This window comes from Clinocottus analis, unplaced genomic scaffold, assembly GCF_023055335.1.
Source record: "Clinocottus analis isolate CAN_PGR_092001 unplaced genomic scaffold, fCliAna1.0.p SCAF_3, whole genome shotgun sequence".
In the NCBI taxonomy this organism is placed as follows: Eukaryota; Metazoa; Chordata; class Actinopteri; order Perciformes; family Cottidae; genus Clinocottus; species Clinocottus analis.
The window spans coordinates 7764056-7779802 of record NW_027176042.1 but is presented as its reverse complement, the minus strand read 5'-3'; the positions used below and the strand labels follow the sequence as shown (position 1 = coordinate 7779802).

The 15747-nt window shown below is 43.4% G+C and overlaps 1 protein-coding gene across 1 annotated transcript in view; it reads right to left on the bottom strand.

The window, feature by feature from the left end:
• Positions 1–9695, bottom strand: part of cntn3b (contactin 3b) — a 47358-nt gene extending 37663 nt beyond the window's left edge. The window contains exons 1-3 of the mRNA XM_068593560.1: positions 9238–9695; positions 2968–3098; positions 545–680 (exon numbers count right to left, since the gene is read on the bottom strand). Coding sequence (XP_068449661.1) covers positions 545–680; positions 2968–3022 — 191 coding nt within the window. The 5' untranslated portion in view covers positions 3023–3098; positions 9238–9695. The remainder of the gene's footprint in view (positions 1–544; positions 681–2967; positions 3099–9237) is intronic.
• Positions 9696–15747: the final 6052 nt, after the last annotated feature.

Sequence of the window (15747 nt, the reverse complement as noted above, 5' to 3'; positions counted from 1 at the left end):
GGGGAGATATCAAAGGATCCGTGGTGCAAATGAGTTGCTGGAATCTCCTTTTCTCTCCTAATGATTTCTTAAGCCGTGCACCATATCATAAATCATCAGCTTTAGCCGGGCTGTGGCTTAAATCTTATCATTAATAAAGTTAACCTCACTTGTATCTGAGGTGTTGGCATATTCATCAAGCGCAGCGGCCCTGACTCTGACTCGACATCACAGCCGCTGAGACAGATAAGCTTCTTTTTTTTTTTTTCAATTAGAAACGGACGCTCAATTAGGCAGCGGCTGTTTGAAGCCTGTCTTTTTGTCGGATGCCGCGTAATCTCTCTCGAGCGTTTGTGTCCAGAAAACGTTGTTCTTTAACGAATCAATAGCAATCACCGCTATCGGTAGCCTCTTTGATTTCCCGCGGAAGCGAGCAAACGGAGATTCACAAGCAATTAGGGAGGAACCGGTTCTGCAGCGTGCGATGCCGAGACGACGCACGTGTGCGCACGGCCGAGGGAGGGAAGCTCGTGGGGGGAAATGCAACTTTGAAGTGGTAATTTACCTGTACTGCGGGGGAGGGCTCCCTTCTGCCCCGCACGTGACGGTGGCCTGCTGGTCCGGGGAGTTGATCGGTAAAATGAGGTCACTCGGCTCCGTCCTCCATCTTGGCCCTTGAAATATGACATCCTCGGTACAGGCTGAGGAAGGGGGAAGAAAGGGGAGAAAGTCTATCGTAGTACAAGCCAAAGAAATTGTCTCTTTGACCTTAAGAGAAAATACTGGGAGCATACAGCCAGAGCACAGACCCGAGAGGACAAATAGTTAATCTTGCTGAAATACAGCAACGTTCTGACACTCAGTGTACATTACTTTTTCAATATACACTGTATATATATATATATATATATATATATATATATATATATATATATATATATATATATATATATATATATATATATTCGTATTGCTCACTCCCAAGGCAGGAATCGCATTCCCTGAGAAGTGTTGTGTGCGCCCTTTCCATATCTCGCGTTAAGAAGAGCAGAAACCCACTTACCCTTGTTAGGCATTACCTGCTATTGCTGACACATTTAGTATCTGACACTTGGAATCGTGACGGGAAGGAGGGGGGAAAAAACACTGACCACGGCGCTTATGTGTATTCACTGCAATTTTGCATGCTGGGCCTGTTTTCCATCGCGCGGGGCCTCCCTGTGTCACTTTATCATCATGCTAAATCATCATATTGTTGCTACTGTCCGGTATAATTAATCTCCCCGCTTCAAAAAAAATGCAACAACAAAAATATACTGCAAACGTGTCATACAATGCAAATGATTACGGTGTAAGTATTTAGCTGGCTCGGGGGTTTGGGTGACTTTAATGCGGTTGCACAGATCTCACGTAGACAAGTGTGTGTGTGTGTGTCTGTGTGTCTGTGTGTGTGTGATTCAACTAAACAGAGGTGTTCTGCGTTAATTACTTGTCAGAAACAACATCATATTGATAACAATAATAATAACAGCTGAGGACTTTAATTTGAGACAATAATTGACTACTGAAGTAGGAAGCCAATTGTCCTCATATTTCCACAATAATTAAAGTTTCCCTGCAAGTGACAGGGTTGATAAATAAAGCGGAGTGGTCTATTTTCAGAACGTCTTTGTCATACTCGGCATGCACTGGTTAATTGAGGCCATAAGGATGCACTCATCTGCCAGCAGCTTAAAAGGGAAGGATGTGGAACACAGTCTGGTACTAAATGAAAGCAGAGTCAACAGACGGCCGGAGTAGGCCCAATTAATATCCTACTGCTAACAGATTGCAGCATGTGGCTAGCTGCTGTCCACGTGGTTTCAACCGGAAAGAATACGTCCGGGAATCAACACACATGTCGCCGTGTGATAGACGGAGGGATAAAGACAAACAAAATCAATGCAATTTTTTTAAACAAACTGGAGCAGAAAAAAATGTTGTTCACTTTAAACACATTTCGAAACATAGCGGAGCGAGAATGATTCAACACCTATAGCAACAAGTCGGAAATCCCTCGCCTCACAGTTTGGCTTAACAAGCTCTCCCTAATGTGAGTTAGTGAGAGCAAAATGCCACACAGTCAAAACATCTGCGGTGTCGGGAGTGTTTTATGAGAATATAGAGCCAGACAGCGTGTCACTTCAGATGTCATAATGATTGTTATCAGCTGTAGGGATTGTGTCAAGGGGTTTCCATCACAACACTGAATGAGAGCTCGCACCTATAGGGGCCCTGTTAAAAAACACTTGTCCCCTAGGAAGGTGAGACGGCTTGGTTCGGGCTCCCTTGAGTACTGAGGCGTGAATTACCCATGAGCCAATTTGAATAACATTCATTGGGATTTACAATGTCATCCGAACAAGGGTTGACATTCTGGTGGAGTGTCTGTGCTTCTCAAATCCCTCGGTGGCCCCACAAGGGCAGGAGTGGATTGTGCTAAAATGCAAGGGGGGCTGGAGTCATTGCACGGATCCAGATAGCGATCTGGACGGGCCATGAGCCGGGATAGGGATCGGACTCCCGGTCGCGCCTGACAGTGTGCTGTCAGCGAGCGGGAAGGACATCCTGCTCGGTAGGCTGTGCATGTAATGACTGCAACTTAATCAGTTCAGCCTTTTTTTTTCTTTTTTTTTTTGTCGAGAACAATGTTTTGTTTTGTTTTCTTAGAGGTTATTTACAACGGTTCAGATTAAATCTCTTCCTCGCTAATGGATGAAACTCCATATTTCACATAAACTCTGCTGCCTACGTATGAAAAATTCGACTTATAACCTCTAACCTTTGCGGACACGCGTTTAGCCCGCGAGAGGAAAAAGCACAACGGTAACCTCACCCTGTAATGAATATGCATTGGAAAAAAAAAACACAAATGTATTAGCAGAGATGTTGCCATGACATAAACAACTGCAGTGAGACGCAAACATAATGTGTGTTAAAACATCTTACCTGCAAGGCATCCGGTGATTGATAGCAGAACAATTTGTTTCCATGGTAACATCATCTTTAGTTGCCGAGGGCTAATAAGACTCTCATCCAATTGCTTGTGAATCCTCTCTCTTGAATACAAGAATTCTAATCTAAGGGGGAAAGTAATTATGCATGTGATTAAAATATGACATTTTAAGCCAGATACGACAAGCATTCATCAGCAAAAAAAAGGAAAAACATGATTATAGCACTGCTAAGTTACATAATTGCTTCGTTTTATCCGGGAGATGCTGTAAGTGGAGAGGAAAGGGAATCTTGGGGAAGTGAGGAGTGATAGCAGCAGACAAAAAAACTTGAGGGTGCAACCCGGCGGTGAGAATTTGTTCAGGTGGCACAGCAGAAGAAACAGCTGGTAAATGGCTACATTGTCATCCCGCCTAACAAGCTCAACGCAGCAGCTTTAAAGAGGAGTGGGGAAGGAAATGATTCACCTCGAAAGGTATAGCCTTGTCTTATCCCACTTGACTATTAATAGGAGTTGACAGACTGTGTACCAGCAATCCACACAATGTCCCTTCACGCTTTAACAAAGGTTTATGCTGCCGACTGAATGTAAGCAAACAGACTCTTTTCTTTGCGATACAAAAGCATCACTTCTTCAGATGGACAGAGGAGATAAAAGAAGGCGTCATACGAAACCCATACAAATGGTACGTCTCCCTGTCAGCGATGCAAGGCTGTAATTTATCGGCCTGTACCTTCTCCACCATGCGATTTCAAGGGACACCAACAGTTTACCACATCAAGCTCAATTTGCTCCCGAGCCTGTGAAAACAGCTGCGTGTCATCTGCCTGAGACAATGACGACTGTGTCATTAGCATTACTGTCATCGGAGGAGTAGAGTGTTGGGCTGTCACGCGTTTGCGAGTAACACAGAGTCTAAATTCAGTCGCCGCGTCGCAGTCACTAATCTCAGCTCTTACTTTGACAGTTTGGGGGTTGGTTTGTTTTGCTGTTTAACCAGCAGCATTTGGAATTCAACACTACAGATGGTGGGAAAATAAATAAATAAATAATGGCGGTTAAAGGTAAGGCTGTTTGCTAATCCTGTGAAGTGCGGCTGCCTCATTCATCCTCGTTAGCTAGTCACTCAGCGAGGCAGCGGAGGCACAGCGAATACAGGGAGCGGCATCAATTCTCAAACACCCGCTATTAAGCTACTTTGAAGGAAAATGCATTCTAACCAATGAAGTTGGGTCGGATTTATTCGATACGCGGAAGTTTCTTGTCCTGTTGGACCAAACTGCTAAATGTATCGGCGCATGTGGAGGCTTTGTAATGAGTGAAGTAATGTAAAAGGAGAGTCAAACTTGTTTGGGTTTTTTGTTGAGTCATTGGTAAAGTGATGTCGGTAATACATTTAATCATGAACTTAAAACCTACCTATGATCCAGGCCTTACATTATTTTATTCACTTATTTCATTTTATTTAAATTTGACTCTGTTATTTAATTAATATTTTGTTTGTATTTTATGCTCTTTTACTTATATTACTGTTATAGATTTTAATTCCACTGTTTACCATTGCATTGCAATGGTCCAAAGTTGTCAAATTGCTGAATTATATATATTTTTGGTCTTTTCTGTTGCTCTCAGAGTCCATACTTGTTCTTATATCTCGCTTGAGAGTCATCTGTGACGCACTTTGCACTGCACTGACCTATATGCAAAGGTGCTCGACAAATTACGTTTTCATTATTGATTGATAATGTCCCCATGCTGCTTGAAAAAACCTTTCTGCTGGTGTATGGTAGAAAATATGTAGATGGTTGCATTATGGGAAATTGAGGATCCAGCAGTTTTGTCGCTTGACAAACATGTACGATTAAAGTCAGGATATATCATCCTCTGAGGTTCACATTTTTACCTCTCTTTTCTTAAGGTGACCCTTTTTAGTTCCCCAACATTGTGGAAACATGATACGCGTTTGCCTCTTCAATACCTCTGGCTGTGTTAGGTGCATTGTTCCCAATACATTGGTAAAACAGCTTTAAAGCAGTATGGCACATCTGCATCAATATGGAAAAGCCCCAAAAAGATATTTGAGTCTGTAAACGACAGTATATCAAAAAAATATATTGTAATGGGAGATTTTATCCTCACAGGTATCTCCTCCCACCCCATCACCGACATACACCCGCATCGGATATCCCACCTGACCAGTGATCAATGACCTTAATGTCCATTCAACGTTTCTCACGAGGACGTGGAACCAAGAGCCCTGAGACTGTAAATGCAGTATCGGTGGCTACAGGAGGGGCTTTGCTCAAGCCCTGACCTACATCACACTAAGTGGAAACTGATACGCCTCCCAGGATTAAGAATTCATCCTTACAACACAACCCTGTTACGCGGCTTAACCCAGGGCTATGTTTGGAATTGTTGAAACATACTAACTGCTCACTTGTTTCATACCAACTTGTAACGGCAGGACTGTGGCTGGGCTCTGACATGGAAAGCATTGGCTACATAATCTCATGGAGGGGGTGGGGTTCATCCCATTTGCCTGATCACAATTTAATGCCCAGTGTTGGTTTAACACCACTGTCCTAGTGCCAGTAATTGTTCCGCATCGGGTGTAATTGCAGGCACAGCGAGCTCCGGAGTGGATTTCCTGGTGTCTTTAACAATTTTGGGGGCGTTTTGTCGCTTTAAAAACACATCACATTGGATTAAATGGTTCGAGATTCTACTGGAGCAAAAGAGAAGAGAAGTAAAAAAAAAAAGGCTACTGCATTTTTCAGTTTGAGTGCAGCATTAACTGCCATTCTCTTTCTGGAGGATCCGACCTCGTCATCACACCCCATCAGTCCAAAAAGCCTCAAGATCCTGAGAAGAAAATCTCCTCGAAAAAGACTCTCTTCGCAAGTCGGGAATGAATGAATCAGCTCATGGCACAGCGTCTGTGCTGATATGATGGATGTTTGCCCTGAGAGCACAGCTTCATTTCTGCAGTCCGTTAAAACCTGCAGTGACATTTTCAGTTTTCGAGTATTAGATAATCTGAATTAATAGTTGATTAAAAAGCAACACGTGCCAATTTGTCCAGACGTTGTGTAGTCAGGGTGTGTCACCACCCTACGGCTTTGCAGTGGCTCTCGGTGGAGAGCTTAAGTGTCTCGTGACGCTACCAAAGCCATTTCCAAGCTGCAAAAATGGAAGAAAGAAATTGTTTCACTTTTGACCTTCAAAAAGCTGCATCAGTGTCAAACCTTGAGCTGCATATAAGTGAAAAGCTTTGGCAAATCCAAAAGAAACAGGATTTAAAACAAAAAAAGGACCTCTGGACGGAGAGGAAAAGTGGGGGAAAAAATCCTCTCTGGGCTCCGACGCCATGAAGGTGAGGCAGGCGTTTTTCTTTCCCAGCTGAAAATGATGAGCAAAAGATTGCTCTGCCAAATGTAATGAGGCATCACACTTTCACCTCCGCAGAAGTTAAACCTAATGGAAGTCATTGGACTAAACACATTCCAGAGTAAATGAGATGCCTTCTTGGTTAGTGGGGCTGTTGTTTTGGCACATAATTGATGGGAAAGGTGGTTAAAGGCATGCATCCCCCCCACACCCCACCAACGCAACCCTCGAGGGCAGCATAATTGCCAAAGAATCCAATAAAGGGAGGGAGGGAGGGAAAAGGGAAGAGTTTCTCTATCACAAGGGTGTGCACGCTCAAGGTCTGTATTCAGATCACAAGCGGCACACAGAGCCGTAAGATCAAGCTACATCACATTATGCACACACGCACACACACACACACACACACACACACACAAACCCCTCACGCACACAAAATTGAACACCAGTGGCACAATGGGTATGAATTCACTCCATTGCATGATGCATTCATTTCCACATAGTTATCGCCTTTTCATGAGTGTCTCCGTTAAAGCGCTCTGCGGGAGAACCTGGGAGTCGAGGATCTGCCACCCCGGGGGGAACGGACTCAATCTGAATACACAGCTGCTCTGTGCTTTCGCCAATGAATGAAGAATTCACGATCAACCGTGCGCTGATGCCTCCTAATTTACTCCTCCGAGGGGCCTGGCACCGAGTCCATTTCAGCTTGAGCCGGGGGGAGGATTAAAAAGACGGGAGGAAAAGACCAACAACAAACAAACAAAGTGAAGTGATTAACAAATGAAGGCAGAAGCGTCATGTCCACAGCGAAATACTTGTGGAGTGGGAAGACGCAGCCAAGTCGGGGTAATTGTTCGGCGCTGGTTGCATCACAAGTCTGCATTCTCTCAGGTGAATGAGTTGCATCCCGTAACCAATTAAGCGTTGAGGTTGCAAACAAAACACACACGGAAAAAGCGACACAGCCTCGACAGCTGTTACAATTGGCATTCATGAAGGAAGCGGTTGAATGCATGTATTTTCTCTCGAGATGGTTCTCCGGTTTCATTTCAAGGCTGCAGGCCGGGTGAAACCAAACCAAACCCATAGTAGCCACTTGACATGTATGACTGCTTGGGAGACGTAACTCGAGCGGGAAAAGCAGGGACAATTGGAAGGTTTTCGCGCAAAGTGTCATTTCAATGCTTGTGCGCGTGTCGCCTCTTGTGTGAAATATCTGTTCACCACAGTGGGAGTGCAACATCTGGGCCAGGAGGCTGTGCAGACCTTAGACAGCTGTGTATTTTCATGCGAAAATAAAGGACTAAATAAAATAAAGAAATCCCTGGAAGGACAGCATGACGCCCCCAGTGACCCGTCTCCATGTTAAGCACGGCTGCATCCCTTCAGCTGCTGCCTAACGCAGGGGGGCAGGAGAGTAAGTGCACTTAAAAGAGAGGGGAGCAGCGATCCATTCCTCAACCCCATCATCAGCCAGCCACATCATCCCCAGATCCTCATCCAATATACAGACACACACACACACACACAACTGGAGAGGTGCGGGGTCAAGGATGAGGAGCAGGAGACACTCAGACAAGGCTCTTTGCATTTACATTTCTTCTTTATATTATTTTGCTATTCAATCCATTTCACAGCCTTTCTCAGAAAAGCTGGCTGTACAATAATTGCCACTCTGGTTCAATCAAAAAGGGGGGGAGTGTGTGTGTGTGTGTGTGTGTGTGTGTGTGTGTGTGTGTGTGTGTGTGTGTGTGTGTGTGTGGAGGGGGGGAGCAAATGGTGCTACAAATGCTGCGTTACGGAATAATTCGCTGCATGGCTTCAAAGACATGTTTCACCTCTCCTTTGGCTACTGCTCAAATTATGTGCAAGGGAGCTATAAATAAACATGAATAGAGGGGAGAGCGATTACAATCCCTGGTGAATAATAATAACAATAATAATAATATGAAAAAGAATAAAGAATACTTTGAATGTGGAGCAGACACTGCTGGGTCCTTTTTTTGCCGTCTGGGTGGAGAGAAGAGAGAAAAAAAGAATACTTGTGTGCAGACCACGGTGGCCAAATATTTGCTCTTTCAGAAGGAAAAAACATATATATATATATCCATATATATACACACACACACACACACACACACACACACACACACACACACATGGAATCAGAGCTTTTGCATTGATTTCTCTAATGCCACTACCATGTTGGCTGCAACTATAAACCCTGTGAGATCTTTGAGAACAATTCTCTGCAGAAGAAATATCAGAACGATGATGCTGTCAGATGACAAATAAAATCACAAACAAACAAAAACACACCTCAGCAGACACTGAGATAATTGGTTTAAACAAGTTCGAGAGAGAGCTTTTCTCTCTCTCTCTCTCTCTCTCTCTCTCTCTCTCTCTCTCTCTCTCTCTCTCTCTCTCTCTCTCCCTCTCTCTCTCTCTCTCTCCAGCCCTGATGCTGTCTCTCTGTGTGACTGAGCGGAGCAGCACCATATGGACTTTGTCCTAGATGAGGAGAACGAGCCCCAGCGGGAGAAATCCCAGTAGGACCGCTCGAATCATTTGAGACTCGTCGAGAAAAACGCAATCATCAGCATCATGCAGAGTGTGACCACGATCAGCATGCAGTGGCCCCCTTTTCCTCCCATTTCTTCCCCCACTACATGAAGCCATCTGCCTGCAGGGATCGATGTGGCTTCTTTTGGTTATTTCATTTCGCTCTGAATTCAAATGAACTTGTTTGCGCTACATTTTTTTTGTATGCAGAAACAAACAAAAAAAAGCAAAAGAACTTAGCGACACACTCTTTGCATATTTAAACATAAGGGTTGGAGGCAGGCAGGATTTCTTGGATGTATACTTACTTGTTTTAGGATGCAGATTTTTTCCTCCTCATCATTAAACTGCTGATTGTAATTCCAGTGCCTGTATAGACGCGTTGGTTGCGGCTCTAGTGAGCGGGTAACATTGCTCACTGCAACTCTCGTCCTCACCAGAAGCCCAAAGAAGACGAAGATGAAGAAGAAGGTCGCTCAGTGCTCCGGCGGCGTTTTGACGCTCCGCACTTAGCGCTGCTCCGTCGGTCCTTAAAAAAAAAAAAAAAAAAAGAAGGAAAAAAAAAAGGATGGGACGACTAACAGCTTCAAAATTCCACAATCAGTGAGTTTTTTTTTTTAGTTTTTGTGTTGTTTCGTTTTGCCGGCCGAGGACGACGCGCGCCGCGCTACGCTGCACCGCGGATGCTCCGCGACACCTCCTCGCGCTCCACTCCACGAGACGCTGCCGAGAAAAGAGCAGAGAGGACAGCGGACAGCCTCTGAGCGGAGAGCGAGACTGCACATTGTGCGCATCCCCGGGCTCTGCTCTCTTTGTACGCAGGAAAGAAGCGCCCACTGGTGACGCGTGAAAAAACAAAACACACACACACACACACACACACACACACACACACACACACACACACACACACCCATCGCAGCATAGTAATGCGCCACAAGCCTGTGGGCACCTGCCATTCCTCTTGCTGGAGTGGGTGCACGTTTGATCTCGGGGATATTTTGTCGTTATATATATATATATATATATATATATATATATATATATATATATATATATATATATATATATATATATATATATATATATATATATATTAAAAGCCGAGATGGAATTTACTGGGGATCATGAAGCGTAAAGACAGAGATAGAGGAACACGCATCGGAGGACGCATCGGTCCAAACTGTCCAAAATGTCCACTCTCAATCATTGCCTTGTGGTGTACAGATGCAGGGATTTTGCAGCAGATGTTGTGAATTGCAGCTTCTGCCGGTCCCAAAAAAAAGAAGGAGGGTGCTGGGGGGGGAACTGACCCACAAAAAGGATTGTATTGCTATGCATTGAATTTAAAACAATAGGAGTAGTCTTTATTGTATGTGGAATGAGCTCACATGTGGTATTCTTCAGCCAGAGTCCTGAGGGGGATTTCGTTCAGAAGCACTGCTGCGGTATAGAGGACCACACAGGACACAGGAGGCTCATCTGAATTGAACTGATTTAATTATGCAACTGTACCAAAAAGAAAGGGATTTTTCACTTATAGTTTATTAGTTGTGCAAGGGCATCCAGTCCCCTGCTTGTTAACACGCGGGCTAATAGTGTGGATGTACGCACATCTGAGCTATTCGATTCTAGATTACCTTTAAACTGTCGTCTTTAATTAAAGATGCACTTTAATCAATAATCAGGATACAAATCAATGTGTTATATGACAGATGTGTAGCCCTGATGAAACTATGCAGTGAATCCTGTCTGGTCTTCACGGTTTGGTCCACTCACCAGTCACAGTCGGGCTAAAAGTCTGTTTTTATCTTTTTCTAGCATTATAAGTAAACTATTAGGCCACTTTAGGTTAAATAAGTAGTTTGACTAAATATGTATATATACAGCTTGGTCTCCTATATAAAAACAGAACATTCCAACACACCTACTACACTGTTTGAGGAAATGATTTTTTTTGTATCAAAGAGGTCAGGGTGGGTGAAAGTGCCAAACAAACACAGGACTGTCACCCGGGTGAGTGCCTCTATGGCCTGTGTGAAACCAAAAGAAACATACTTATTTACAAAAAGAAAGTATGTTGATATGAAGTGTGGAATCATCTGAGGTTTGCAGAAATCTACAATGCCAACATTTTATTCTGGGCCACTGGGTTGATATATATATATATATATATATATATATATATATATATATATATATATATATATATATATATATATATATATATAGGGATTGTGCCCTTTAGGTTTCCAAGGCGTGTTCCTTCTCCATCAACAACTGGCCAGTACTTCATTCTGCATGTAAAAAACATGATTTTAAGTCTTACTGGGTTGTCTTCTGTTATGTAATGTCATTCCACTTTCTCAGTGTACAGTAGATAATAGAGAAAAAGTACAATATTGTACTTGTACCGCTACATACGTTTACTTGATTTGTACAGGCGTTACAATAAATCACCCCAATTTCCAGCAGCCCCAAGTGGCCAAAGTATAGTTTGCGGTACGTTCGTATCACCGTGACCCAGACTTTTCAACCATCAACACAGATGTTGAAATACATCTGATACTGGAAACCAATATCATTCATCATTATCCTGAATAAATCCTTCAGACCATTCGTTTCAGGGTCAATTGACCATAATGATCAATGTTTCGTCGCGATGGAGACATCGTACAGCCCCCTCAGGGAAGAAGAAGCACACGCGGTGGTAAAGCCTGGCTCCGATGTATGCCATGTGGAGAAGTTCAGGGGGAATGCGAATTCGCAGCCTTTCTTACAGGCTGATGTACTGCAGTGCAGCCAGTGTCCGAGGAGCCCAGAACAATAGTGAAATCAAACACGTGAGGATGATTATCCATAACGGTGCACGGTTTAATTCCACATACTACAAAGAAATGTGGCAGGATTTCACCTCCGACAATTACTAACATCAGGGCAATAATCTGCAATAATCAAGTCCAGGTGGATTTATTGTTTCTGCCAATTTGGATCTGATCCAAATATAAACTGTCAAATATGTACCTTGGATGTATTATTGTCAATCCATTAATAATAAGCCGGCAGCGAGTCACTATCGCCTCTTAAGGTACAAGTATTACAAGACAGGAGGGGGCGGGGCTAGCTGGTTAGCATGCTCATTTCCAAAGAAATCTCCGCAATGCGTGGGCGTGTCAACCCTGTAATCAGTTCACATTCAGTTGATCGTTTAAATAATTGTTTTTGAATGTTTGAAACCCAAAATATCCATCCCAGATCTGACACGTTGCACCTTTTCAACCTCAATCAAAATAGAGACCTCGTAGCCACAACAGTCTCCGGATGCCACTACAGTTTATCATTCGAAAGTTGTCAGCCACTGTGCACGGGTCCATGTCACTATTCCTTAAAAAGGGGATATCTCTCTTCTAAAAGTTTTCATAAGCTGTGCCAGCGATTCTCTTTCAAGTTAAGGGGAGCCTTGAAAGACGCACTGTCGTCAAAAAAATAAAAAATAAAATAGAAAAAGAAGTGGGAGAGCGGCAGACATGCAGCCCCATGTCCTACAGACTGTCACTCAGCACACTAAATAAATCTCCCTATCACTGCATAGATAATTGCTGTTAGTTTTATCTGCTGCAATCCATTTGATTGACTTAAATATTAAAATGATGGTGATATGAATATTTAATGTTTCTGGGCACCGGAGAACTCCAGGGGGTTTTCAGAGAGACTGATGGAAAATACAGACGAGGTGAAATGCCATTAATTAAGGTCATTTGGTATCTTATTGGTTGTGGAGAGGTGTGCAGGAGGAGGAGGCCGGGCGGGTGGGTTTGTGCTTGAAAAATAAATATGACAGTTCAAGGTCAGGAGAGACGGGAGGCTGCCACATACACTGCCACTGCAGATAATCCACCTTCACCCACGGGTAACTAAGGCGGCGGAATGAGTAATGAGACAATTCTGCACGTACAAGCATCCGTTTCACAGAGCAGAAGTCCCGCTTAAGTCTCCCGGAGAAAGACGCTGTAGGTCATATAGCTTCTTGACAGACAAGAGAAAATTCCCTCTTACAATTAAATGTTGAGCTGACGCTGTACATTTCAAAAGGAATATCCAACAACGCCCAAAGTTTGTACAGCAACTTGATGTAGGCCTGAAAGAGGAATATTTGGTATTGTGGGACTGTGGCTGCATTTACAGTGCGCCAATGTTTTGCCTCCGAAACCTTTTTTTTTGTAACCGATGAGGCAGAAAGAAAAAACAATGGCTTGTTATTAACTCTTTTAACCAGACATTGTTTTTGCTTGGTATTTACTTACTGTATTTACAGGCTTAGGGCTTGGTTGCTATTGAATGAGTTGTAGGCATATATTGTTATTCTGAGAGTAAATGCAGTCAAATGGCTCCTCATTGGCACTATTTGTTTTATGGTAGTTTTTTAAATGCATATTCAGACAAAGCACATTTACACAATGTGAAATGAACCTCTTATGAACCCAACAGATCCCTGTATATGAAAGGATGGAGGTGAATGTCAGCGTTTTTGGGAGAACTTTGTTGGACATTGCATGACCAATGCCGTGTTAACACCAAACGCGGCGCCAATTCGACGCCCGACCAGATTCCATGCAAAGTCAATGCAAGTCAATGGTTGTGAAAAAGCGTTTTTTTTTCAGCCGGGCGGGTTTGACCTGGGCCGAAAGTTGCATCAGCCAATCAGCATTGAGAAGCTCCGCCTGTCGTCACCGCCGTCCTGCTGTTGTTGAATCAAACTGCTGCCGGTCCCCCTGAAGGAGCGCTGATGGCCGCCGTCATTCAGACGCTGTTGTGGGACGACGGATAATAATATGAACCCAGACACCACGGAGTTTGATGTTCTGACATTGTGGAATTTACACAAGTAGAACTAGTGGTTATTTGGTTATTTCCATGGTGGATGGCGGAAACGGTAAGGTAACACCAGGCGCAGTTCCTGAGTCGGGTGTAATTCACCGAGCTGTGTGCGGCTATGGAAGTTGTTCTGAACCCAAACACGAGCGCGTTTGACGTTCCCACGTTCCTGTGACTTCCACAACAAGTATAAAGCGGAACTCGTGGTTATTTCTTCCAAAGTCGATCGCTCTTTTCACTAAGAGATGGCGATAAGCCACACACCCCTTAACCCCCCCCCCCCCCTTTTAGTGTGAACACCCTTTTATTGTCAAGCGAGTAAACTAACACGAAAAACGCGCCACAAAGTTTCACGCCGCGTTTGCCGCGAATACAGCATCCGTGCTGATAAAAATGTTTGATCGTGTAAAACAAACGAGAAACTGCTGCGCTGCCTTTCTGAAAACATTGCAATGAATTAGTTTCTAGTTTTTCCCCCCATCATGCTTTAGGACAGAGGGTCATTAATAGGCGAACCAGGCGCAGTTTTTCTTGGACCTCTAACCAATAGATAATTGAGAATTATAAAATGTTGATGGAACGCTTATATTTCACCCAGGCCTGATTTTCTAGGCTTCGAGGCACCCAGTGGTCGAGGAAACACACCGACAAAATACAAGCGTTGTGAATCATCTCACGTGATGCTACTCAGCCAATAGAATGTGCATGCCGATAAGTATCGCCTTTGGCTCAAGCAAGATAAACACCCGTGTGAGAGACGGGGAGAGAGAGAGAGAGAGAGAGAGAGAGAGAGAGAGAGAGAGAGAGACGACAGTCGGAGAGAAGCAATTTCAGATGGCGTGCTCCAAGAAGGAAAAAGTGGACAGCGAGACCAGAGCCCTAAACCAAGAATGGACAGACTCTAATGTGTTTAGTTTTCCCACGGGCAGCTCAAACCAGTATGTCATACGCTCAGTGACCGTGGGGATTTCTAAAAGGGGCGATGAGAAGCTCCATCACGAGACAAGGCACAGGTTTTTTTTGGTTGAAATGTACCCAATCAAATGTACACACTTTGACAGAAAAATAAAAGGTAAGAGCCTGATATGATCAGAATCCTAAAACAGTAATTTACTGTCCAACAATAATATTAACAGAGAGGAGAACAGAGCTGAAAGAAGTAGTTTTAATAACTGCAGATAAAGTCCCTGCACACACATTTCTCTTATTAGAAGATGACACAAATATAATATCGTGGCTCTTTTGGGTGACATCATTTCACAACTGAATGAACTAAATGAAAGGCTGCAGGGCTATTCCGTCCTTTAATTTTAAGATGCACATTTTTCCAAACACTTCCTGTGATGTAATTTATTCTTAAATGTATCACACTTATTTCACTTTAAACGAGAGAAGAACAGTCATTCCATTAAAGTATGTAAAATTCATGCAGTTACATTTCAAAACTGACAAAACATATTATATGCAGATATTATTGAATTAAACTTTCTTTATTTGATTTGACAGTCAGTTGTTGTCGACATGCAGATGTTAATACAACTGCTACTTCAATATATATGGGACTAAATTATAGCGCATTGTGATGTTTTCTAAATAGACCTCGTGAAATTTGAACTAACACCACTGAGACTTATGTGTTCCTCGATTCAATTGCTTTATTAATGTCTTTTTACACAAAGTGAAAATACACAAATGCAGATATATAGGATTCACTTGAGCTTGGATGATATTTTGTGTGATGGGATGTCCTCATTATACACGCCACAGCGTGCTGCGATCAACCACGAGGGCACTGCTGGCTGGCATCACTGACAAATACTGTGTGCGTGTTGGAAACATTTTCTCAATCCCAATTTATCAAATACCGCTGTTTGGTCAGTTGGCCTACGCTGCACTCTGCCCCGATAGCGTCAGGTGTGGACGGGTCTGAGACGGCGTTTCTG